We start from the raw sequence: 27,459 nt of genomic DNA on the forward strand, positions 1-27,459 counted from the left end.
GTGGCTAGAGCGATGGCTAGTTGATTGGATAGATTTCTGTTTTGTAGTGACTAGAAAGATGAATTTTCCAACCCTACTCAAACTGTTCTCATGAGACCTACTTTTGATAATTTCCATATTGTGTTGGAATCTAGCAGGATTTCATGGGTCACACTCCTTTTAGGTTTGAGAATATGTGGTGGACCATGCTTCTTTTAAGCCTTTAGTGAGAAGTTCGTGGGAAGAAGACATAGGGAGGGGTTAGGAAGGGTTTAGCCATACTCGGAAGGATGATTTGCTTGAAGTATTCCATGAATTTTATGGGAATGGGATTCTGAGAAAGAGCATTAAATCTAATTTTATTACCCTAGTGCCTAAGAAATCTAGGTCTATTAAAGTAGAGGGCTGTAGACCTATTAGCCTAGTCTTCAATGTTTATATAAGATTATCATCAAAGTTCTAGCTAGTAGGCTGAGTGCAGTGTTTGATAGATTTTTTTTTTTTGGGGGGGGGGGGGGAGAGGGGGGATGTAGACAAATAGTGGAAACCATTTTGGTGGACATTGAGGTGGTGGAGGATATTTGGAGGAGGAAGAAGAGGGGTTTCATATTCAAATTGGATTTTGAAAAGGCTTATGATTGAGTTACTTGGAGTTGTTTGGACAATATCTTTACTAGATAGGGTTTTGGTGAGTGGTGGCACCCGTGGTCAAGGGGTTGTTTATCCAATGTGTTGTTCTCCATTGTCATGAATGGGGAAACTAAGTCTTGGTATAGAGCTTCTAGAGACATTTGACAAGGAGACGCACTCTCACCAATTTTTTTTGTTCTAGTAGCTGATATGTTGAGTAGAATGGTGGATAGTGCTGTGAATCGGGGCCTGGTGAAATGTTTGAAAGTGGGAGAGAGGGTGTGGTGGTTTCTCATCTTCAATTTTTTGGTCATACCATTTTCTTTCTAGAGGAACATAGGTCCACTCTTTTGGATGTATTTTGGGTATTCTCCATGTTTTTGAGAGGGTGTTAGGGCTGAAAATAAATTTGTGGAAAAGTGGTCTAGCCAACATGATATGCCTCTTGAGTGTGCTAGGGAGCAAGCTTCAGAGCTGAGTGTGGTCTTTTAGGGTGGCCTTTGAGTTATTTTAGGAGTCCCTTTAGGGGGCAATCCTAGATCCATGGATTTTTGGAATTTGGTGGTGGGAAGAGTGGCCAAGAGGTTGGATGGTTTGGAGGGGGCACTTTTTTCCCTTGGGAGCATAATTACCCTTATCTAGGCTTGTTTATCTAGCATTCCATTGTGTTATTGGTCAATTTTTAAAATTCTAGTGGGGATTGCGAATAAAATTGAGAAAATAATGAGAGATTTCTTATAGTTAGGAGTTGGGGGTTTTGGGGATCATTTAGTTAGGTGGGAGGAGATTTGCAGGTCAAAATATGATGGAGGTCTAAGTCTTGGAAATTTAAAAACATCGCTCTATATGGTGTTTTCCCTTAGAAGATCATTCCCTTTGGCATAAAGTGATTAAAAGTTAGCATTGGTTGGATGTGAATAGTTGGGATACCATGATACCATTGTTAGTTTGTGATGTTCTTTGGAAATTCCATGGAAATATATTTCTTATATTTGTCCCTTATTCACTCACATTAATTTTGTTGTGGGAGGGCTTCTCAGATTCACTTTTGGAAAGATTCCTGGTTGGGGAATGATGTTCTATCCTCATCTATTCCTCATGTCTCCCGATTTGACTCAGGGAAAGAAAGTATGATTTTTTTTTCATAGTGGTTGATTTGGGTAGCCCTTTGGTTTCTTGGAACTTTTATTTCGGAAGATCTCTTAATGATAAAGTGATGATGGAACTTTCCTCCTTGTTGTTTTTGAATCATAGTCATCTTTCTTTGGATTGGGATACTCGGTCTTGGGCTTTGGATCTTTCAAAGGTTATTCATATAAACTTTTTTTTTTTTTTTTTTTTGAGTTTTTGACTTGTTCCAACTCTTGCTTTCCTTTATTTTTGTAGAAATCCCGAGTTTCTTGGAGTGATTTACGGGATATTTATGTATAGAATTGTCTATTATTGAGAGCGATTATTTTAGGAGATTGTTTCCATCTTTAGCGTACCCGATTGTATTATAAGTATAATGTATCGACTTGTACAAATTATTCATTCAAGAAATACAGAAAACCTATTCTGATTTCATAGTATCAGAGCTAGGGTTTCTATAATCCTAGTCAACGATGGCAGAAGGAACCGTCAATAGTATAGGGTTGAGCACCTCCGAAGCTCTTGACGGCGAGACTAAAGCCACCTCCACCTTGACTTCGAATGGGCTAGACAGCTCGTCCTTTCCACTCTCAGTGGAGAGACTGAACGGAAAGAATTTCCGTGAATGGGCTCAGTCAATCAAACTCGTGATTGACCACAAAGGAAAGTTAGGCTACCTTACCGGCGAGAAGAAGAAGCCCGCCTCAACTGACACTGCAGCTCTGCAGAAGTGGAAGTTCGAGAACTCCATGGTGACTGTGTGGCTGGTGAACTCCTTGAAACCTTCAATCGACAATACCTATCTGTTCCTACCGTCAGCGAAGGACGTCTGGGATGCTGTCCGAGAGACATACTCAGACGTTGAAAGCTACTCTCAAATCTTTGAGATCAAAACTCAGTTATGGCAGATGCGGAAAGGAGAAAGAGAAGTCACAGACTACTATATAGAGATGACGAATCTTTGGCAAGAACTCGACCTGAGCATTAAGGAAGAATGGGAATGCCCTGGAGACAGTGCCCAATACAAGAAAAGACTCGAGAATGAACAAGTCTTCGAATTTTTGGCGGGACTCAATTGAGACTTGGACGAGGTGCGAGGGAGGATTTTCGGCCGACGTCTTCTGCCTTCAACTCGGGAAGTTTTCTTGGAGGTGAGGCAAGAGGAGAATCGGCACAAAGATGTGTTAAAGGAGCTGATTCTGATCGGAAACAATGGGCCCGAAATGTTTGCCCTCATTTCAAGAGGAACTCCTGCTGGGACAAGCCAGAAAATGCAAAAAGGAAGACCCAAGTGTGAGCACTACCGCAAGTTGGGCCACTCAAAATATAATTTCTGCGAAATACATGGGAAGCCCGCAGATTGGAAGCCGAGACAGAATCCCAAAAATCGTGGCTACCAAGCTGCCATTGATAACCCAGCTGAGAAACCACAAGGTGAGAAAAATAATAATTCCACTTCAAGTGGCGCATTCAATCCAAAACAATTGGAGCAACTCTATAAAATGTTCTCTACCATTCAAACATGGGGTCAGTCTTCCACACGTATTCCTTCTGTTTATTTAGCCCACCAAGGTAATTTTTTGATAGCCTTAAATACCATCTCTCATTACAAATCACCAAAGATAATTGATTTTGGTGCTTCTGATCATATGACCGATACCTATCATCTGTTCTCATCCTATTCACCTTGTACTGGAAATTTGACAGTTAAAATTGCGTATGGATCACTCTCATCTGTTGCAGGCAAAGGGAGTATTTGAATCTCTGACTCTATAACTCTAGAATTTGTCCTACACGTACCTAGGTTCTCTTGCAATTTGCTATCCATTAGCTAGTTGACAAAAAATTCCAATTGCTATGCTAAATTCGTTTCCTCTCATTGTGTTTTCTAGGACCTATCATCGGGGAAGACGATTGGCAGTGCTAAGGAGTGTGAGGGACTTACTACTTTGAGGAGGCGAATATGAATGAACAATGTCAAACTGCTATTTGAGATTCTGTATCTGTTTCTAGGGATAGTGAAATTTTGTTATGACATTCTAGGATGGGTCATCCAAATTTTCAATACTATTTCGTTCCATTTGTTCAAATAAGACGTCTTTTGATTTCAGTGTGAGATTTGTGAACTTGTAAAACACCAACGTAATTCCTTTCCAGAATCCACATATAAACCATCTAGACCTTTTATTATGATTCACAGTGATTTATGGGGGGTCCTCACGCTTTTCAATTGCACTCACACGAAATGGTTTTGTTACTTTTATGGATGATCACACTTGTATTTGTTGGGTTTACCCGTTGAAAGTTAAATCTGAAGTCCGTTCCTATTTTTATCAATTTCCACTCCATGATTCAAACACAATTTCAAACTCACATTCAAATCTTACATACTAATAACGGTAAAGAATATTTCAATAACATCTTGGGAAATTATCTTCGAGAAAATGGAATCATCCATGTGTGGATACCCCTCAACAAAATGGGGTTGCTGAATGCAAAAATAGGCATATTCTTGAAGTAGCTCGGGCACTGATATTCACTACAAATATGAAAAAATATTTTTGGGCCAATACCATTTTAACAGCTGCATATATCATTAATAGAATGTCTAGTTGGGCTCTTTCTTTTGCCACTTTTCTCCAAAAATTCCAAGAATGTTTTCCTAACTCTTGGCTCAACTCCAATCTTTCCCTAAAAATTTTTGGGTGTACTGCATTTGTACATGTTCATGCTCACAATAGGGATAAATTGGAACCTCACATCATTAAGTGTGTTTTTATTGGTTACTCTCATACTCAGAAAGGCTACAAATGTTATGATCCTGTCACAAAAAAATTGTTTGTTAGCCTTGATGTCACATTCTTTGAAACCACTCCGTACTTCCAAAAGCCCTCTCTTCAAGGGGAGAATTGGAGTGAAGATCGGTTCTTTGATTTCTCTGTTAATGAATCTATGTCATACACTGAGTTTGTCAACACCACTGTCATTACACCATTCCTTGATTTGTCATGTACAAAAGACCACTTAAACTCAGGGGGAGATGTAGAAAAATAAAATAACAAGGAGATACTGGTTTACTCAAGGAAGCCAAAATCAAAGAACAGGGAGAATCTCATACCTGAGGCACCAAGAGAGTTGGAACCGGTGATAGCTTCGAGCAACCATGAGTCCACGCCCAATCTTGATCAGGTAATAGATCCAAATGGCCATGAGCTTCCTTCTAATAAGTTTGCACCTGATGACATCAATTTACCCATTGCTCTCAGAAAACAAACTAGGTCATGTACTCTCCAGCCCATTTCAAAATTCATGTCTTATAAAACTCTGTCTACAAGGTTTCGTGCTTTTAGCTCTAACCTTGACAAGATAAAAATTCCCAAGAATATCCAAGAAGCCTTGGAGATTCCTGAATTGAGGGAAGCCGTCATGGAGGAAGTGCGGGTCCTGGAAAAGAATGGAACTTGGAATGTTATGAATTTGCCGAGAGGGAAGAAGCCAGTAGGCTGCAAATGGGTCTTCACAGTGAAATATAGAGTTGATGGGACAGTTGAACGGTATAAAGTCCGTATTGTTGCAAAAGGGTTTACACAGACCTATGGTATTGACTACATGGAGACGTTTGAACTAGTGGCAAAATTGAATACAGTTCGGGTTCTCCTTTCCTTGGCAGCCAACTTGGATTGGCCACTTTAGCAACTTGACATTAAGAATGCATTTTTAAGTGGCAAGTTAGAAGAAGAAGTCTACATGATGATACCACTAGGTTTCAGTAAGAAAGGTGAAGAAAATAGAGTATGTAAACTCAAGAAGTTCCTGTATGGACTCAAGAAATCTCCTAGAGCATGGTTCGACAGTTCCAACAGTATAAAAGTGGGAAGAAAACAATTTTGATTGTGTATGTTGATGATATAATCCTAATTGGAGATGACATAGTGGAGTTGGAAAGATTGAAGAAAGTTCTAGCTGCTGAGTTTGAAGTTAAAGACCTAGGACAAATGCGGTACTTCTTGGGAATAGAAGTTGCTTGATCAAAAAAGGGTATCAATGTCTCTCAGTGAAAGTATATCCTTGATCTCCTAACTGAGAGACTCCCATTGAAGCAGTAAAGAGAGTTGAAGACTGTGGAATATCGGTTGAAAAGGAGAGGTATCAGAGATTGGTTGGTAAACTAATCTATCAATCACATACCAGACCCGACATCGCATTTGCAGTAAGTGTGGTAAGCCAACACATGCATTCACCAAATGAGACTCACCTAGAGGTTGTGTACAAGATTCTCAGGTATCTCAAGGGTTCTCTGGGCAAATGACTCTTCTTCAAGAAGTGTAAAAGCAAGGAAGTAGAAGTTTTCACAGATGCTGATTGGGCAGGATCAGCGGAAGATAGAAGGTCTACTATCGGATATTGCACCTTTGTATGGGGAAATTTGGTGAATTGGAGGAGTAAAAAAATAGAATGTAGTGTCTCAAAGTACTGCTGAAGCTGAGTTCGGGGCAGTTGCACAAGGGATATGTGAAGGACTATGGTTACAGAAACTTTTGGAAGAACTACAGATCACGGTCAAATTCCCTATCAAACTCTACTGTGATAACAAAGCAACCGTCAGTATCTTTTTTCAATCTAGTTCAACATGACAAGACTAAGCATGTAGAAGTGGACCGACACTTTATCAAAGAAAAGGTTGAAGAAGGAACCATTTGTATGACTTATGTTCCTTCCAAGGAACAAATAGCAAACATCTTTACCAAAGGGTTAGCCCGACAAAGTTTTGATGATTGCATTTGCAAGTTGGATATAATCAATATTTATGATCCAACTTGAGGGGGAGTGTAGAAATCCCAAGTTTCTTGGAGTGATTTAGGGGATATTTATGTAGAGAATTGTCTATTATTGAGAAATATTATTTTAGGAGATTGTTTCCATCGTTAGCATACCCGATTGTATTATAAGTATAATGCATTGGCTTGTACAAATTATTCATTCAAGAAATACAGAAAACCTATTCTGATTTCAATTTTCAAGTATTTGGAAGGTAAAAGCTCTCCCAAAGATTAAGGCTTTCATTTGACTGACTGTGTTTAATAGAATCAATACTAATAATCTGTTGCAAATTAGGAGACTTTTGAAGGTTTTATCTTTAGATATTTGTGTGCTTTGTTCTTTGAATTCCAATTCGGCTCCTCATTTGTTTTACATTCTGATTTTTCTTGGAACATCTGGAATTCGTGTGTTGGGAGAAGCTTGGGTTTGTCCAGCAACGGTGTATGGAATGTTGGCTATCTCATTTGAGGGCTTCGGAAGGAAAAAAGATAGGACTGCTCTGTTAAAGCTGGAATTTTGCAGTGCTGTGGAGTTTATGGTTGGAGGCTTGGAGCTAAATGCACAAATTTTTCTGGGGTAAAATTGAGCAGATGGTTGGTTTGGGATAAGATTCACTATTTGGCTTCTTAATGGTGCGTTGGCTCTGGTTGCTATAAGGGAGTGAGTTTCTCAGAAATTCGGCAAGATTGGAGAATTGTTCTTTCTTTTTTATGGTTTTTTTCTAGAATTTTTTTTGAGACGTCTTATTCTCCTCTTTGTAAATTCTTCTATTTCTAATGAAATCTATTCTTTTTCTATTAAAAAAAAAAGAAATTTATTATTATTCTTGTTTTGGAAATAATTTTCATTATTGGAGCTCCAAGTTGGAGGCGTGTGTGACAGGCTATTAGCTTTTAGTCATATTGGTAGAACATGCCACAATAGGAATTAGTAAAGAAATATACGTTCTTTTGGAAAGATATCAGGATCCATTGAAACCTCAAAAAAAATTATAGCAAGCACAGATGTATTTCCACTGTTTTGTTTTCTTCAATGTATTACAAAAAAAAAATACTTCCTTGAGGTTTCTTTTGCAAAGCTTAATTCGCAGACCTCCCCATTTACAGTGTTTGGTTATCTTGTTCAGAATGTTTGGATGCAATAAAGATAAGATGTAAAATATGTAATTGACTGAAATGCCCTTGAGTAAAAACAATTCATAATTTATACAAAGTAAATAATGTGTAATTTTTATTTTTGATACTGCTATATACTATTTTATATTGAAATATTATAGCAATTGAGAAAAAAATAGGTGTTTTTTGTCTTCAATTTTCTCTGTCCAATTCTATCTTGGAAGTTGGAAACTGAGTGGTCCCGTTGATCTAGATGCTTATTTCTATGTTTTAAGGTCAACCATACAGCTGATGGGCATTTTGAGGGAAATGCCAAATGTCTGTTCCGTTATTGCACGAAATCCAGGAACCAAACATAGCCTTCGGTTATGTTTGGTTTAAAGAATAGATATTGCTAGGGATAAGATATAATACAGTGAGAAATTTGGGAATAGAGGTATGAGTTATTCGTTGTCTATTCCTTATTGTTTCATCTCACATGTGAAAGGAATAGACGTGGTGAAATTTGGGAATAGCTAATCCTTGTCTATTCCTTATTATAGATTCATTAAAAGTTTTAGAATTTGTGTATGATAATAACATATTTTTTTAATACAAACTATAGTTCTTATATTATAACAACTCTATTCATGAGAAATTCATTCCGTGAACCAAATCTAACCTCAGGGTTTGAATATCCTTTCCAGAGATTCCATAACCTATGATAACAGAGTCTCAAAAACAGCATAGATGTAAGATCTAAGTGCAATTTTGTAGAACCTGGAGCAGTGCACTAAGGTCTTTAAAATAGTGTAGATGTTCCATACAATGTCAACTTCCCCTCTGAATTTTCAAGGGATAGTTTCTTTTTTTTTTTTCTTCCTTTTACAGGGCCTTTCATTTGCAAGGCTGAACTTTTGTAGTGATCATAAACCCTTAAGGGGGCGTTTGGTTTGTTCCATTTTCAAAATTCTTGGGAACGTGATGCCCATTCCCACGTTTGATTATGGGAATCTGATGTGGTAGGCGTGTTCACTTTCTTGGGAATAAAAGGGATCCCATGAAACATGGGCATTCCCACCTCCTGCTATGGATAAGTTTTATGGGAATTCTAATTTTTGGACCAAAGTGCCCTCACTAATTTGGCTTTTGGAGAACAATGCGCAATGATATGATATAATCACACATGATTATTATATTTAAAATAATAAATTATTAATAAAATAAAAGTAAAAACTTTGAATTAGTATAAATAATTATTGTTAATTAGAAAAAATATATATAAAATTTTAACTAAAGATATAAATTATTTTTAAAATGCCTATTAAAAGTCTTCTTGACATTTGTAATTTATTAAATAGAAATAATATTATTATTGCCCTCAATTATTTTGGTTAATCATTATTAAGTGTTAAATGTTTTAAATTTAGAGTTGTTGAACATTTTAGGATACCAATTTTTAGGCATAGCTCCTGTAGAAGATAAGGGGGAGAGTTGACTCAAATGGTTTGGGCATGCCAGTGAGAAAGAGTGAATTAGCTATTGTAGTCTGTGAAGCACAGTAAAAGGAGTAGGAGTAAACCTAAAATAACTAGGAATGAGATAGTAAAAATTTAATAGCCCTGAATTTGTTGAAGGAAATTGTCCATAATCACATAAATTGGCGGAAAAGGATTCATGTAACCAAGCCCACCTAGTGGGACTTAAGGCTTGGTTTTGTTGTTGTTGTATTGTATTTTTAGTAGATTTTTGGGTTGAAAAATATCATTGTTCTTCATATATTAGCTACACACATGTTGAGGGTATGATGGTCATCTTCTTAAAATACCTGCTAGGATTCTCATGTTGAACCAAACACTGGCATGAGAATCCTATGTATATTCTTGGGAATCTTACAACGTGAACCAAACAAAAATATTCCCACAAGTCAAACAACCTTTTCCTTGGAATGAGATTCTAGGAATGTTATTCCATGGGAATGTTTTTGATGCTGCGAACCAAACAACCCCTCAATGTTTAAGTTCATATACTGCCAATTCTTAGTTAAAAAGATATTACTAACAAGACACTTCCAAAAGAACATTCTCAGTATATCTATTGTCATACATGGAAAAAGGCTGATAACTTAACTAGCATTAAATTTTATATGTTGGCAATAATAAGCATCCAACCTGAATTCATCAAAAGGGTATTTATGAAAAAGGTTAGATTCATTGATTACTAATCCCAAAGTAAATTTCTTCCTACACTAGGATCCCAAAGACACTTCTTTTTGAGAAATGTGTCTTTCTTCCCCCAAATTAAAATACCATTAAATAAATTTTGTTTAAATTTCCTTGTTGAAATGATCACATAATATTAATGAAAATATTTATTTGTGTTATTAGTACCGCCTTCTATTCTAATATTAGGAGCATTATTGTCACAAAAATTGACTTGAAATATTTATCATAGAATTTCTCCCACCAATTGTAAAGCCACCATTTGTGAAACCAACAAGGCTTAACGGAGAATGCATGGAAATATAATGGTTTGGGAGGTTTTGTGTGTGCACAAAGAAAACTGAGTATGTTTGATATGTTTATTGCAGTTGAATGATTTTTATTTTTTAAAAATGATTTTTAGTATTGATTTCCATATTTACTACAGGAAAATGGATATCATCTACTATTTCTAAGTGCCCGTGCAATTGTTCAAGCATATCTTACAAGAAGTTTCTTACTCAATCTGAAACAGGTACTATCGCAATGTTTTTATTAGTATTCTTTTGCATTCATATTGAATTTATTTTTACAATTTTATTTGAATACGATAATTATTGAAGTTATTAAAATGTGGAGGGGAAATGATAATTCAGAAGTTTCTCGTCAGCATTTGCCTAATTGTTGCCATTAAAAGTTTGTCATGCAATGTCTTCTAGTTTCAATATTGGCTTCGGATCCTTGCTTATGTGGAACAATTGATTCTGTATAGATACCTGGATTCAATAATAGGGGCTATTAAGCTCTCGCAAAGGTTGTTAGAATTGGGATCCTATGTAGGATTGTTGGAGGGGTCTGCAGGATTGGATCGTGGATCATAAGATTCTGCTTACAATGTGAAATAAATTAAAAACTTTGGTATTTCACATTTTACGACAACTGTCACTAAAATAAGCCTAAAATCTTGGTAGTAAGTTTAAGAAATCAAAACAAATTTGAGGAATATGGCTAACTTGCTACTAAGACCTAGTTGGTTTTTCCTTTAACAATTTTGACTCAAAAAAAAATCTGAAAAGCTTTTTGTTGAAAGAAGAACTTTTTGTTAGTTGAAAAGAAAAGAAGAAGAAAAAGAAAGCTATATGCTCTATACTTTGGGGGAAAAAGGGCAAAAGGAAGAAAGTAAAAAACAACAAAAGTAATGCGTAACTGCTACGAGACTGAAACTTAAGCTCTTAACCTGTCTGTACAACTTCCTATTTGTTGAAGCTCTCCACTGAACTCAAAGCTCTCAGCTAGCCTCTACTATTGCTAGGAGTAGTGCCAGCCTGCTAATAGACAACTGTGATTTGCCTATCTAGAACTCTAAGCTCTCAAAGAGCTTTTGACTTCTAAGGAAGAGAGCTTTCAAGTGATAGTCAACTGCTCACTTGACTTGGATTGAACAAATCCCAGGACATGCTCATCACTTTGCCCTAATTTTGATGCATTTGGCCAAATTGGACCAAGTTTTGTGTCTATTGCAAAAGTAAAATGTTTGGGCCAATAAAAATATATATTGGGCCTTTTTCTTTAAAATCCTTAACATAAAAAATCCATATTCCATTGCACAAGTAGTACTGGTAGGATCCCACGTAGTATTGCGATCCTAAGACCCTGAGGGTCCAGATTGGTTGCTACTGGGATCCTACTTGATTAAGACTCTTCTTAGGATCTGGATCAGTTTGGCAAGTCTGGATCGTACGTGTAGGATCGCTAGATCTAGATTGAGATTCTGATAACCATGGCTCTTGTGATGGTTCTTTATGTGCAGTTGGTATTTGACTCTTGGTTTAGATTAGGTTTGGGCGTAAGGTGCTGCTAAATGCTAAGAAAACTATATAAAGTGAAATTGATAACACTTTCATGCTTGCAGGACGGAAAAGCTTTACCAAATGGACCTGTTGTCATTTCACCTGATGGTTTATTTCCCTCACTGTACCGAGAAGGTGCGGTCCTATTCCCTGGAGACTTATTTTGCTCAGTGAAGAACTGTTTTGTTGTTGTCTAACATGTGGAACTGCTTTAGCTTGTATTATTTTTTGCCGTATGGCTGTTTATGGTTACAGCTCTAGGTGGGAAATGCTTTTACAGCTTGAGCAAAATATGATATCTGTTTGGTTGTTTACTGAAGAAGTCATTTGCTTTGTGATAGAATCAAGACAAATAAATTCATATGACAAGATATGTGCTTATGTCATAGATTTTTCTGTATTTTTCTAAATAGATTGGTTGCCGTTATCTTTTCATTGAACAAGCTTTGGTGACGTGCTCTTGCAGCTTGTAATCATCAGCTCTCACCAACAATGTGTGAATTCAACACAAACTTCAAGAGGGAACTTTTGTAATTTAAAACAAAGTTTGACATCCATTTTTAAACTTGTCTGATCTTTTGATTTTTGAACTCTTTACTGTTTTTCTTTGGTCTTGAATAAAATTTCTTTACTATGTACTTTTAGTTGTTACTGGTCATTTAGTTAGCACTACAGCCATGTTCTTAGTGTGAGTAGGTAATGGTGGTCATTGTTATGTACATGACACAATCAATAAAGAGGGAGACCTATGCTGTGATTAGGTTTTCTAGTTCACTAAACATTCTTAGCATGGTATAGAACTTGATCCTAGAACTTAATCCGTAAGTGTTGCAATCACCACTACACTGAGCCTTAAACTTGACAACCCTATACATGTCTGGCACTGTAGGACGGTTGCCCACACCACTGCAGGGTGCTTTGGGTAACTGTGGAGAGGATGATGTGGTAGTCCTACTCCATGCAAGTGTGCTTATTTTGGACGAGGGTCATATGATTGAATAGTGCTAGGATCTTCATGGTAAGCCTCCCACTTGTTGCCAATGCTAACCATTAAAATTCTATTCCTATTATGTGAGCCATTGCCGAGCAATTGTATTATGCCTGTCTTAAAGGAAGAGTATTCGAACCTACTGCAATATTAGGCATCCCATCAAGATTCTCTTCCCATTGTTTTCTCTCCCACTGCGTGTGGGTCAGAGATTTTGCTGCCATTGACCATATAACGGGTATAGTCAACTTATTTTCTGCTGTCTAGTAATTTGAAAACCTACCTTTCATTACTTGATGGTCCACTACTAAGGAGAATGATGACGTTAGATCTTGCTTCCTCTCTCTCTCTCTCTTTAAATTTTTATGTTCCAAGATTCCCCTTTTAATCTCATGTCTGTTTTTAAAATTAAAAATTAAAGCTAGAATTAACAGATTCCCCTTATTTATTGTTATTCAAAACTTTTAAGGCGAGGAAGACGATTGGTGGAGAGTAGGAGACTGGTGCACTTTACTACTTTGAGTCCCTATCTCCTTTTTTGCATGCATTGTTGCTGGTTCAAAACTTCAAATTCACGCCTTGGTCATCCTACGATGAACAAGTTAAAACAATTGATTCATACTTTGAGTTCCATGTCTAGTCTTGATTGTTTTGTATGTTGGGTAAATGCCATAGTGTTCATTAGCTTCTTGAGTCAATAAACAAGCAGTCCATAGAAGATTTAGGGTTGGGGTTTTAGATAAGAACAATGACAAAAAAATTGTCCCATTTGAGGGAGAATACTCATAGGATGAAGGCAGATGATCTCTTCCTTATTTTATCTGAATGAAGGGCTCCTTATTTACAACCTCTGTCAGAAAAGTGAACTCCTGAAAAATGATCAATGCATGGAATTGAAGAGTCCTGAAATTTGGGAATCAACTAATGATAGAGCTTGCGAATCTACTTTCAAGGGTGTTGTGAGTTCAAACCTAGTCCATTCTCTTGGGAATCAAACCCCTAGAACCCCTGTACTCGTACAACTTTTATTGAAAACTTGTAGTTTCCTCTCGTACCTAATTCATTCTCAAATCATAAATCCTTCGATTTGGGACACGATGTCTAGAAACAATGCATGTGAGACATGACATTTACATGTGTAATTTGCCTGTTCCATAGGGAGTCATAAAGGAGGGTTCTTCCTTACCCCTAGACCTATTAGAAATGTGGGGGATAACCTAGAAGCCCAAGAAGTCCTAGAAGAGTTGGACCTTTCTTTGGTTAATTCAAGGGTTGAGAGGATCATGCTTAGGAAATGGGATTCAAGGGATAGAAAAAGGTTGAGAAACTAAGGAGGGAGTTGGGGAGATTGGTTATCTCGGTTAAAGGTAAGTCCTAGAGGGCCTTTGTGTGTAAAAATGAAGCTCCTTTCTTGGAATGTGAGAGGTCTATGTAGTTGGGACAAGAGGAGAGTGGTTAAGGACCTATTATCTAGCGCCACCATTGATGTATTGTTTCTTTAGGAAAATAAGCTGAAAAAATAAGCTAAGAGAAGTTGATTCTTTCTTGATAAGAAGTTTCTAGGACAATAGAAATTGTTATTTGGGGCACTAAAATGGCATCCATTAAGGAAGTCTTTGAGGGGTTATATTTTCGCGGCAAACCTCCTAGGCATTCGTGGTGCAGGATGAGTGGTGCTTCACTTCTATGTATGGTCCAAATGTCATCAAAGAAGGAACCAATTTCTTGAAGAGTTTGTAGATATTTTTGGTTTGTGTAGTCTTTACTTTTTTTTTTGTTTCTCTTTTTGTGGGGGGGAGGGGGAGGGGTTTCAATGTGTTTGTCTCAAGATCCTTCCTTAGGACCACTATGAGCATGGGAAAGTTTGACTTCTTTATCTAGGACTATGGGCTTTGAGATCCCCTTATTGATAACAATCGATTCACTATGTCTGAGAATAATGAGCTTGAGTTGAAATTCCTAAAATCTAAGTTGAAAGATTGGAACAAAGAGACTTTTGGGAATGTCACAAATGCAAAAACTTGTATCCTCTTCGAAAATCTAACTTTGGTGAGGTATTGTTTGGTTTGATGCACTGGCCTCACAATTTTGTCCTATAAAAGGCGTCTCACATTGTTGGAGCCTAAACCAATCTTTTAAGCCCAAGATCTCCTTTTGTACACATTTGATGTGGGATCATGACATGCTCTCCCTTCTGATCTCTAACGCCCTCTTCAGAGCAACTCACACCTTTGTGTAAGATCCACTCACATGATAATACTCCTAGGGTGGCTCTGATATCAAATGTAATGGTCTTGGCCCAACTTTAGTGAGGTATTGTCTGCTTTGACACACTGACTTTATGATTTTTGTCCTATAAAAGACGCCTTACATAGTTGGAGCCTGAGCCAACCTTAGAGGCCTAAGATTTCCCTTGTATAGAGATGATGTGGGGTTGTGAGTTGTGACAATAGGCTAGAGGATTGTGGTCTTCTTGAGGAAGAGGATAAGAGCAGGAGGGCTAATCTTAATATTGAGTTAGAAGTGCTCTTATTGAGAGCTCTCATGTGCTGGTGCCAGAAGTCTAGGGCGAAATGGGTGAAGGAGGGAAATTGTAACTGGGGTTATTTCCATAGGATAGCGAATGGGAGGAGGAGAAATAGTTGCATCATAGAGTTGATATTGGATTCAAGCTAGGTGGTGAGAGGTCAATCTTAACTTGGAGTCGAGATTACTAACCTTTTTGAACTTTTGTTTTTTGAAGAGACACCAAGTATATTGATGGTGAGAGGCCTTGGCTGGAGTTTGCTTGGTGCCTAAAAGGCCTTTGAGGCAGAAGAAACCCTGTCAAAAGTCCTTGCTAATAGACATAGACTAGTCTTGGGGGATACTAGGGGATACCATCGTCATGGCACGATCTACATTTATCCATGATAGATGAATCTTAGATGATGTGCTGGTGGTTAACGAGATGGAAAAGGACATTAGGAGGAAGGGTAGGAAGGAGCTTCTCTTAATTTGATTTTAAGAAAGCCTATGATATTGGTCACTTGTGGCTTCTTGGATAAGATGTTGGGTATAAAAGGCCTTTGGGGCCTGTGGAGAAAGTGGATCAAGGATCAAGGGATGCCTAAGCTCAATCCACTTGGCAGTCATTGTCAATGGTCAACCTAGGGAGTGTTTTAGGGCCTCTACGGGTCTTAGACGAGGGGCTTCACTCTCTCCTATTCTATTCACCCTAGTTGCATACACCCTTAGTAGGATGCTTCTCCATGCTCAAAGAGCAGAGGCATTAGAGGTCTCCATGTGGGGAGGAGGGTTATGGAGGGGCTTCTCTTTAAATTGGATTTTGAGAAAGCCTATGATATAGTCAATGGGGGCTTCTTCAACAAGGTCTTGTATAAGAAAAGCGCTTTTGGGGACCTAAGCTTGACCCACTTGTCATTGTCAATGGTCAACCTAGAGAGTGGTTTAGGGCTTCTAGGGGACTTAGAGGAGGCAATCGACTCCCATATTTCCTATTCACTCTAGTTGTATATGCCCTTAGTAGGGTATTTCTCTATGCGCAGGGGGGAGGGTGATTAAAGGTCATCATGTGAGGAGGCAGGGATTGTTGATCTCTCACCTCCAATCTTTTGATGACAGGTGGCTCCTTCTTGAGGACAATTAAGCAGAATTGCAGGAAGTCATTTTGTTGCTCAAAATATTTGAGCATATTTTGGGCTTAAAAATTAACGTGTCCTAGAGTGGATTTCTGACATCAAGATGGGGGTGAGGTTCTTTTAGAATTTCAAATTGGTAGTGAGTCATGCCTCCCATTAATGGCCCCTATCCTAGCTCAGCCTCCCTCTTGGAGGTAACCCAAATTCTAAAGCCTTTTGGGACCTAGTGCTAAAAAGGTTGTGTAGGAGATTGGAGGATTGAAAGAGGGCATACTTTTCACTTAGGGGCTGTGCCACTCTCATTAGTATTTCCTTCTCCAACATCCCAATTTATTACCTCTCCTTGTTTAAAATTCCCTCAAAAGTAGCAAGGTCTTTAGAGAGGTTGGTGTGTGATTTCATTTGGTCAGGTCTGGAGGAAGGTAGGAGGGACCATCTAGTTAGCTGGGATCTAGAAAATTGATATCTTTCTAGCCCTCAACAGTCACACCTAAAATTCCTTGGACATCACTCATAAGGTTAGGATTGCAACATTATTGCTGGAAAATTATGAAAATTGTTCTCTGTTAAATGGAAAGATTATGTAGAAGATACTGGATATATGTAGACTCTTGGAAGAGTGCTAATTGTAGTACTCAAGAAAATGCTACTGAGACAAATGCATGGGCAAAAGCAATGTAAAACCCATGGGCAAAATATGATACCCATGTTCAACATATATAATTTATCCAAAATATATTCACTTGGCAAAGTTAACCAAGAAATAGAAAAAAATCAGAAAGTTTCTAACACAAAGAAAACTTGAATACAATAATAGTTAGACTAGATTACAGGAGGTCCAATGCACATTTTTTGACCCACATCAAATTTAAATTCTATGCCTTGTGTCCTTGGATCCCTAAGCATGCTTTTCTTGAGCCTTGAGTTACATTAATTGTTACTGAAAAATTTGAGGACTTCTGCCATTTTAAGAGTGCAGTTGGTTGCTCCCTAGTTGACCATTTTCTTCATCCAAAAATCATGTAGCCGCAATGGTTTCTTTGCCATATTGACTCTCCTCACTTTATGCAAGGCATCAATTTAATTAATTCTTAAGGGTGAATGGGTGTTATTATAGCCATACACCTACCAGTGACATGTGGATTACTGACAACTTTCTTAACCAGTTCATCCCTTGAGTATGTTTTTGGTGCCAATATGTTCCAGAAGTTGTGCATATGCTGATAATGACTAAAATACTGCAATGAAGTACTTAAGCCTTATGCTCATCCATGGACATTTTAGTTCAAGTTTGATATGTCATGTGAATGGTTTATATACTCTCCATGAGGTGGCATGACTTTGTGTCACGGTCCGCCTTTTTCACACCGTTGTGAAGGGCCGTGCGGCGCTAGCTAAAGCACTCTTGCTTAACTAGCCAGCCTTTTGTTTACCAACATTCATCCACGAAGCACTTTCATTAACATTCAATCAGATAGCAGCGGAAATAATAATCAATTCATGAAAGCCGTGGCAACCAAGCAGTAAATATTGAAGCAAACGTAATTCATTAACAAATCCTCCGTTGACATGTTGTACATAGCGAGGGAGGCAAGTAGGCTAAGCACGTTGACAATTGCTAGTGAGTTTTACAATGATTGATGAACACTCACCCTCCCCTAAAGAGCTTTCTAGGCCATTCTCACTCTAGCACTAGGAAACATCAAAGTGACCGAGGAGTCATACTGCCTTACTTGGCTTACAATGAAAGAAATACTAGAAAATAACCCTATACTAGTATTTACATTATGGAAACCCATCCCAAACACACGAGATAAGCGGTCATAGGCAAGCATAATGCCCTGAACAAGCTTAGCCCGTTACATTCTCCCCCACTTATGTGGTCGACGGCCTCGTAGACTTTTGGCGATAGGTACACTTCAACTTTGTCCACGAATGGCTTCAAATCTTCCACTGAAATCCAGCTGATTTCTTTGTCATTAAGGCATTTCCACTCCACTAGGAACTTCTGCCGCTTCTTCCTTGAGGATATGAACTTTCTGTCTGCAAGGATCTCTTCAACATCATGTCTGTCAGGTTGCACTGTCTTCAACTTTGCGCTGTTTGACTGACTTCTGCTCAGGTTGTTGGTGTTGGCGTTGAATGGCTTGAGGCAGTTGACATGAGACTGCGGTCTTCTCTCCTGATCTGCCCACTTCTTCATCTGCTTAGAAGCCTTCTCCAGATAGGCTTGGGCAAACTCTGCATTCTTTCTCCCTTCGCTGGTGTGGATGTACGCCCTGGGACTCTTTCGTCTGTACGGCTCGCCCACTGTGTGAGGTAACAGCGGCAGCTGGTCTATAACAAGCACAAAAGGGCTCTTGTTGGTTATTGAGTGCCTTTGGGCGTTGCCACAGAACGGAGCCACATCAAGTAGTTGCACGCCATTCATCTGGTTGACGTTGACATAGTGGCACAAGTACTCATCTAGTAGCTCTCTGAATCTCTTCATCTGTTCGTCTGTCTGTCGATGATAACTCGAAGAGATGTCAAGGTGTGACCTGAATATCCTGAAAAACTCTGTTAAGAAGTTGTCAGTGAACATTAAATCTTGGTCACAAAGAATAACTTGGGGAGCACCCCAATATCTCACAATAGTCACAAGGAACAATTGTGTCGTCCCCTCTGCCGAATAGTACTTTGGTGCGGCTATGAAAGTACCATACTTCTTCCGCTCCCCCTTGTCTTGTTGGCAAGTGAGACAAGTTTTGATATAATCAACCACATCATCCCGCGTGTGTGGCCACTAATACCTCCCCAGTAGTCCTGTCATTGGAGTCATTCTCCGCGAATACCCCTTAAGGAACTTCCTATAGAAACTAGTAAGGCCAAGAAAGGAACGCAACTCCTTCACTATCGTGGGGATCTTCCGTTCTTGAATCATCCTTACCTTCTCCATACCCCTCCGGATACGACCTTGTTCAACGACTTGACCAAGGAATTTGTTGCTCCGCCGAGCGAAAGAGAAATTCTCCTTCTTCAAATTCAGACTGTTTCCCTTCAGCCTGTCGAACACCTTCCGTAGATGCTCTTCATGTTTCCTCTGAAACGACACCGATGCTCCCAACGGTGTTTTGGAAGGGCGAACACATCCCGCTTCCACTTCATCAAGCTGTTTCCCCAACTCTACTATCTCTGTAGGCGCAATCCAACATGGCCTTTTAGCAGGTGGTTTCACTCCTGATAACAACTCGATCTCTTGCTCCACAGTCCATCGTGAAGGCAAATTTTGAGGCAGCTTATCCGGCAACACCTCCTTATCCTTATCCAACACCACTTGGATGGTCGTAGGCTCCAGCTCTTGGCCTACTTCTTTGTCTACCACCACCGTGGCTAGACGTGTCTGCTCACCCTGACCCAATCCTTCATTGAGTTGTATGGCTGAAAGGGACTTCCCTTCGTCTCCTTTCGTTGCAACGACTTGCACCATGCACGAGTGATCTCCCATCAGACACAGGGAACTAGCCGAAGGCATCAGCACTGCCCTCGTCCCCATTAGGAACTCCGTTCCTAGAATGACTGGATAGTCATCCAATGGAACTGCTGTGAAATTCGCATGACCTTCCCACTGTCCAAGCTTTATAGCCACTTGCTTGGCTACTCCCAGAGTAGGCTGGGCTACAGAGTTAACTGCTTTCACGCGTCCTGTATCCTTCTCTAAGGATAAGTTGAGTCTTCCTGCTTCCAACTGCGAAACAAAATTATGAGTAGCTCCCGTATCCACCATAGCGCGAGTACTCTTCCCATTTATCCTCAAGTCCACAAACATTAACCCTTTTGCTCATATAACTTTTGGTATTTTGGCCTGCTTTTCCAATGCATTCACTAACCGCACTGAACCCACCCTCGGGGCATCATCCTCTTCCCCATCGTCTTCCACTGCCTGTTCTACAATGGAAGCCTGTAAGGCATTAAGTGATGCTTTGTGAGGGCACTCAAAAACTCTATGAGGACCTCGACACAAGAAACACTCAATTTTACTCTTCCCTTTTCCATTGGGTGTGTTGAACCCTCGAGACGACGAAGCTTCCTGTGAAGTTGATGAATTAGGGTCGGCTCCCCCACTCTTGGGTTTGCCATTCTTGAAAGACTTTCCACCGTTTCCCTCTTCGCCAAACCATTTGGACGAAGTGGTCTCATCACCAGCGTAGTCTGTCAAGCGTTCTGCAGCCGCTTGTGCAGTTGACAAGTCTTTAACCCTTTGTCTATGAAGTTCAGTTCTTGCCCACGGTTTCATCCCCTCTAGAAAATAGAACAACTTGTCCTTCTCCGACATATCCCGAATATCCAACATTAAAGCAGAAAATTGTTTCACATAGTCACTGATTGACCCCGTATGCTTGAGATCTCTCAGTTTTCTCCTTGCATTATACTCAACGTTCTCAGGAAAGAATTGGGCCTTGAGCTCTCTCCTCAAGTCTGCCCAACTATCAATCACACAGCTTCCATTTTCAATTTCTCTATACTTGGTACGCCACCACAGTTTGGCATCACCAACCAAGTACATGGTCGCAGTATCCACCTTTGCCTGTTCTGAGGCCATCCTCACAACGCGAAAGTACTGCTCCACATCAAACAAGAAGTTCTCTAACTCCTTGGCATCTCGGGCACCCCCATACGTCCTGGGTTCTGGCACCTTGGTCTTGCTAACTCCTGGAGTGTTGGAGTTCCCCATAGCAAGAACCATCACATTTACCTTTGCATCCAGATCTGCCATCCGGGCTTGCAAAATTTCCACAGTGTGGCGAAAGTCCTCTAACATGTCGCCTATCAAACCTGCTTGATGTTTTTGTGATCCCCTCACTTCATCAACAACTTGGCTCATCTGGGCCACCTCCGCGGCCATAGTGTTGGCTGACTCTTCAACCTGTGCTTCCAGCACGCTGATTCTCTCAGCATTGTTTGGTGCCATGGTCACTTACCAAAGCTTTCCAAACCCAACAACGAAGGCAATCGAATTCACGTAGCAACTCAACCTTGGGCTCTCACCAAGTGTCACCGACTTGGTCTCTGATACCAAATGTCACGGTCCGCCTTTTTCACACCGTTGTGAAGGGCCGTGCGGCGCTAGCTAAAGCACTCTTGCTTAACTAGCCAGCCTTTTGTTTACCAACATTCGTCCACGAAGCACTTTCATTAACATTCAATCAGATAGCAGCGGAAATAATAATCAATTCATGAAAGCCGTGGCAACCAAGCAGTAAATATTGAAGCAAACGTAATTCATTAACAAATCCTCCGTTGACATGTTGTACTTAGCGAGGGAGGCAAGTAGGCTAAGCACGTTGACAATTGCTAGTGAGTTTTACAATGATTGATGAACACTCACCCTCCCCTAAAGAGCTTTCTAGGCCATTCTCACTCTAGCACTAGGAAACATCAAAGTGACCGAGGAGTCATACTGCCTTATTTGGCTTACAATGAAAGAAATACTAGAAAATAACCCTATACTAGTATTTACATGATGGAAACCCATCCCAAACACACGAGATAAGCGGTCATAGGCAAGCATAATGCCCTGAACAAGCTTAGCCCGTGACACTTTGCCATGCAAAGGCACTGGATATTACCTTGGTCATTCCTCATTGCTAGGGCTGCAAATGAACTAGGCCACTCTTGGAGCTTGGCTCGGTAAGAGCTCGTTCATTATATAGATGAGCGATTCTGAAGCCCAACTTTGAGGCTCTTTTTATAAATGAGCTGAACTCGAACATGAACAGGGGGCTTCATTTTAGCTTGTGATTTACTCAGTTACAGGCTCGGTCTTTTAAATAAGCCGGTATTAGGCTTCTTTATGGCCTCGTTTAATGAGGTTGAATTGGTCTCAATTAATTATAGTGGGCATAAAAGTAGGGGCTGTTTGGGTGTGGGCTTTTTTAGCCTTGTAAAGCTTGATATGTATTGTTGGCCTACAATTTAATAGCTTAAGCTTTTAAGTAAACTGGTAAGCTAACATGTTATTAGAGCTGGGTATCAGGAGTTCCTAGGTTTTGGTCTTGTTGCCTGCATTAATTGTCTATATATTCCCTATAGCAATTGTTTATCGTTTGTTTCTATCTCCACATGCTATCAGGCTGCACATGCGGGAAAGTGTTAAAGCTTGATAAAGATTGTTGGTTTACAGTTAAGCTTTTAGATAAAGTAATAATCTAACAAGGCTAATGTAACCTGAATTAAGTGATAGGACCAATGCCTCAGGTCAATAGGCTGTATTGGTGAGGGCAAATAAACTCCAAGGCAGTATTAGTAACCCCCCCCCCCCCCCCCTCCTTTTTGCACCTTTTGCCTAACAAGACATCAAGAGCCTCTTGCCTCTCATAGTGAGAGGGTCTCAAGAACCAAATTGTTTGTGAGCATCTCAATATTGGCTTAGTAGGGGTTCGTCAACTCAATTCATTTGCATAATGAATATATTCGCTCACTTTTTGCTTTGCTCAGGAATATTAAATCCTTACTCACAATCTCCTCCCAAGTTATTTTTGGTACCCCTACCCCTTCTACTGTCCTCCACAATAACTAACTCACTCTTCTTCACTAGCACACTATGTGGTCTACATTGCGATTGTCCATACCCCTTCTACACCTAACTTACCGCGAATATGTTCATTCCTTAATTTATCTTTCAATGTTCATTCCTTTGTCTCATGTTGCTTTTCATTATATTTTATGCCCATCATTAGAAGCTTTTTTATGGTTTATTTATTTATTTATTTTATTATTATTATCATTATTATATTATTATTTTTGTTGTTGTTATTGTCATCGTCATTGTTCTCATTAGCTGGCTATTGGATTCTCTGTTCACGTGTTTATGCCATCTACCTCTTTTTCAAAAGGCAAAAACAAGCTTACATTTTTTAATAAAATTATTGTTGATGACAGTGATAAGAAGAGCACCTCATGAGTTCAAGATTGCATGTCTGGAGGTAAATATCAGAAGACTAAATCCCTTAAGTGGACATAGAATTCAAGTTTGGCATGCAGTAAGGACCTTTTCCAATGTCTTCAATGATACATGTTTCATAACTAATATTTTGCAGGATATAAGAGCACTCTTTCCTGCTGATTACAATCCATTCTATGCCGGTTTTGGCAATAGAGATACAGATGAGCTCAGTTACCGGAAGATTGGGATCCCAAAGGGCAAAATATTTATTATTAACCCTAAGGTATATGCCACTCAACTTTTCTTCATGGTCTGCGATTTAGGGATTCAATATCTTTTTTTCCTACTTGGAGTTGAATCTTTTATTCACAGGGTGAAGTGGCCATTAATAATCGCATTGATGTGAAATCGTACACCTCTTTACACACACTCGTCAATGACATGTTCCCACCGACTTCTTTGGCCGAGGAGGTAATGGGTTTGTATTCCTCATATTTACTGAATAAGGGCTTGGAGGGAAGGCAGGAAAGAAATAAATAAATTAGTGAAAATAAGGATCGGAGTTCGTTTTTACCACTGTAATTTTATCTTCTTGCCATTTGATGACACCCATGGTATTCAACTATCTGCAGGAAGATTTCAACTCATGGAATTTTTGGAGAATGCCTTTGCCAGAGATTGACTCATAGGTAACAGCTGTTATAGGGTTTCCCTTCCTTTCAACAAGATGATCTGTGCATTGAGGTGGCTTGCAGTGTATATTCACAGAGCATTCCTCCCAGTTTGCCCCATATTTGTTCTGAAATTTTGCTCCTTGTGATTTATCAGTGTCAATGTCTTCTTCAGTAATTGGTCTCTTGTGCTAAAACTTGGGGTGTTAGGTCATAATTCTCCATTTCTGAATAAAAGTTCTCACAACACATAGCCAATGCAATTTCTTTTCTTTTTGATTATTTCAATTTGATTTTTTCGGGGCGGTGTATCGAATCCTAATTTCTCCCCCATAAAAGTTAGTATAAAGGATTCTTGTTATTGCTGCTGCTGCTGTTCATCGCGATGTTTTTTAGGTGGGAAGCATTTTTTTGGGAGTTAGAAGAGTTCTCCAAGGAAATTATACTAAGTACTGGAGCTAATAATTGAGAAAAAGAAAGGAAAAGAGCAAGAAAAAAAAATTATTTTAATTTTATTTTTTTGGCTCCATAAAAGTTGGTACGAGGAAATTATATGAGGTGCTTAAGTTAATATCAAATAATATTAATAGTAAAAATTTGTTCAAGTACGTTAGAAATTATTATATATATATATATATATATATATATATAATTGAAATTTTATACGCTAATTTATTTTATATTTAATGTTTCATTTTTTTGATGACCAAACAAAAAATGTGTATTTTTATTCATATATTTATATAAACATACAACACAGATATAAATATAATGGCAAGGTTTTGTTAAGGGAATGTTCATACATAAGAATAAAACGAAATATATCAATAAAGGGTTTCATGCATCCAATGCTTGGTACGTAGGGAGGGAATTAAATTTTATGGAAAATTTGTGAAATTATAAAGTTCTATTTTATTTCATTTTGCTCTGTTCTTGCACGTCACATAAATTAAAAGGTTGTGTATTCCATTCAACATGGAATAGAACATAAATAAATATTTTTATGATAAAATTTAAAGTGCTTCTTCATTGTCTCTCTATTTGTAATAAACATTAACAAAAAATTTTATATCATTATTATTTATTTTGTATAGCTAACACTTTTTTTTTTTTTGTAAGAATTTAAATTTTAAATTTTAAATATTTTATTTTTAATATGTTGATAACCTTGTGAAATTTTGATAATCTAGTAGAGAAAAAAAATTACTAGATAAAAAGGACGAAAAAAAAAAGGAGTGGAGAAGGAAATGGTAGATGATAACAAAATATGCTTCCATTTTTGACGACTACTTAAAAATGAATGAAGAAACAAAAATTCCAATTGCACAAATTTTTTTGGGGCAAAAGATAAGTTACTTTATTATCAAAGAGGGAAAGAGGCTAATTGCCTTATACAAAGTTTATATTACATTACCATAAAACCAAAACATAACTGAAAACATATTTTATATTTTTTGATTTGCTATTCTATGTAGTTGATATTAAGATCTATGTCCTTGTAGGTCAAATCATTTATCATTCTCCAAGTATAATAGACCGTTAAAGTCCATGCAAGAGTAACTTGTCTCCTTTCTTTCACATATCTGATGGAATAAAGCCATGTTTGATTTGCATTCCAATCCCTACCATCCTACGTCCACTACTTATACTTGGATAAATTTGACTTGCCCAAACTCAAGTAAAAAACAGGTGGTCCTTGTTTCATTATTAGTCTTGCATATTTGATAAATACTTTTATCGTTCTGCCCCAAGCAACAAATCTTGCGAAAGTTGGAAGCCTATCAAGAATAGACATCCAGCTTTAGCACTACATCTTGGAATATTAGTTTTTGCCCAAATAATAGACGTCCATTGCACCTTTCAAAGTTTTGCTCATAATTTCATTATATGTTGAGGTTGAAGTAAAATTCCCTTTTCTAGTTAAACTCCATTTGACAGTATCCTCAACAATAGGGTTAAGGAAGAAGTTGATTTGATTCTCCTCGACCACTTCCAAATACCATTACGTATAAATGTTTCCAACTTATCAAATTTTGAGACTCTCAGATCATGTTAAATATGAGGCCCATAATAATGAAATAAAGGACTATTTTCATGTCAGTTATCAAACAAGCAGCATATTGTTTTACCATAACCACCTAGTATTTTACAAGAGGAGAGCTAAACTCCTTTATTTTAAAATCTTCTTCCATAACTAGGTTCGGTTAGGAGATTTAACAATTTCCCATACATTTCTTCCTCTAACTTTATAAGAATGAATCCAAATAACTCAAAAGAATTGTTTTGAGAAACACAATTGCCATGCTAGTTTAATTAGAGTAACACTGTTTTAATCAACTAAAGATTTCAAGTCTAATCCACCTTCCTTCCATTTGACTTTACAAGAACGAGAATTCTAGTCATTTCCTTTTCAGAGGAAGGATTTGAATTTTCTTTCCAAATCCTCTAAAATAGAGATAGGCAAAATTATAGTAGAAGACAAATAACTTTAAATACATTGTAAAATTGACATCATTAGCTGTAGTATGCCATCATAAGACAACAAATTAGAGGATTATCTGTTGATTATGCTAGAAATTTTCTTTGAAAGCATTTCATAATCCCATTTATTTATCCTTTTTGAGATTAAAGGAAGTCCAAGGTATTTAGTTGGAAAATAACCTAATGAGAAGCCTAGTAGCTGAGCAATTTTTCTTACTTCATTATCATTTATATTAGAGCGATAGATTTCTAATTTTAAAGTGCTACACTTCAACCACTGATTAAGTAGAATATATCTAAAACTTGCTTGATACAATTAGCTAAGTTGAAATCTCCATAAGCCAAGATAAGAAAATCATCAAAAAAGCACAAGTTCAACTAGTCGATTCTTCTACATTTAGGATGAAAAGCTAATTGCCCATATACAATAGCATATCTTAGAATTTTAGTCAGTCAAATATTCTATAGTTTGGATGAAAGGCCAATTACCCATATAGAGTAGCATGTTTTTTTCAAGGTTTAAGAAGATGAGTAAAAAATGACTTCAAAGAGAAAGACCCTGAAGGATCCCCAATCAAAAGCTAGACATCTGCCCTCATAGTAGGACAAATGTTCTAGAACACTTAGTATGGATTTCAAGGTCTTAAATTTAGATTTTGACTAAAATTTCAAAGATCTAAAAGTACATAAATTTTTATGGGAATTTCGATTTTGATGTTAATTTAGATTTTGGTTTGAAAAGCCAATGGAAATTAGTAGTAAAGCATGAACTTCTTTTATGAAACTTTAGAAATGGTTAATAGACATACTAATGTAGTATAAATTAAATACTTCTATGTTTTGTACAACAACAACAATAAGAAGCCTTAAGTCCAACTAGGTCGGTCAGCTACATAAATTCCTTTTCCACCAATTCACCTAATTGAGGACATTTTTCTCTGTTAACACAAGAGCTATTAAGTCTTTGCTCACTACCTCATTCCAATTTATTCTGGGTCTACCCTACCTTTTTTAATACTAGAAACAATAACTAATTCACTTCTCTTC

General features: G+C 38.1%; 1 protein-coding gene across 2 annotated transcripts in view; it reads left to right on the forward strand.

The window, feature by feature from the left end:
- The window catches only part of LOC131160078 (phosphatidate phosphatase PAH1), a 39,876-nt gene extending 15,579 nt beyond the window's left edge, over positions 1-24,297 (forward strand). The window contains exons 6-11 of one of the 2 annotated variants that reach the window (XM_058115399.1): positions 10,305-10,391; positions 11,769-11,841; positions 23,257-23,300; positions 23,415-23,543; positions 23,633-23,731; positions 23,893-24,297. In XM_058115399.1, coding sequence (XP_057971382.1) covers positions 10,305-10,391; positions 11,769-11,841; positions 23,257-23,300; positions 23,415-23,543; positions 23,633-23,731; positions 23,893-23,949 — 489 coding nt within the window. In that variant the 3' untranslated portion in view covers positions 23,950-24,297. Of the gene's footprint in view, positions 1-10,304; positions 10,392-11,768; positions 11,842-23,256; positions 23,301-23,414; positions 23,544-23,632 lie in introns of both variants that reach the window. The other variant, XM_058115397.1, reaches the window with a different exon arrangement.
- Positions 24,298-27,459: the final 3,162 nt, after the last annotated feature.

Source organism: Malania oleifera, chromosome 7, assembly GCF_029873635.1.
Source record: "Malania oleifera isolate guangnan ecotype guangnan chromosome 7, ASM2987363v1, whole genome shotgun sequence".
Lineage (NCBI taxonomy): Eukaryota > Viridiplantae > Streptophyta > Magnoliopsida > Santalales > Ximeniaceae > Malania > Malania oleifera.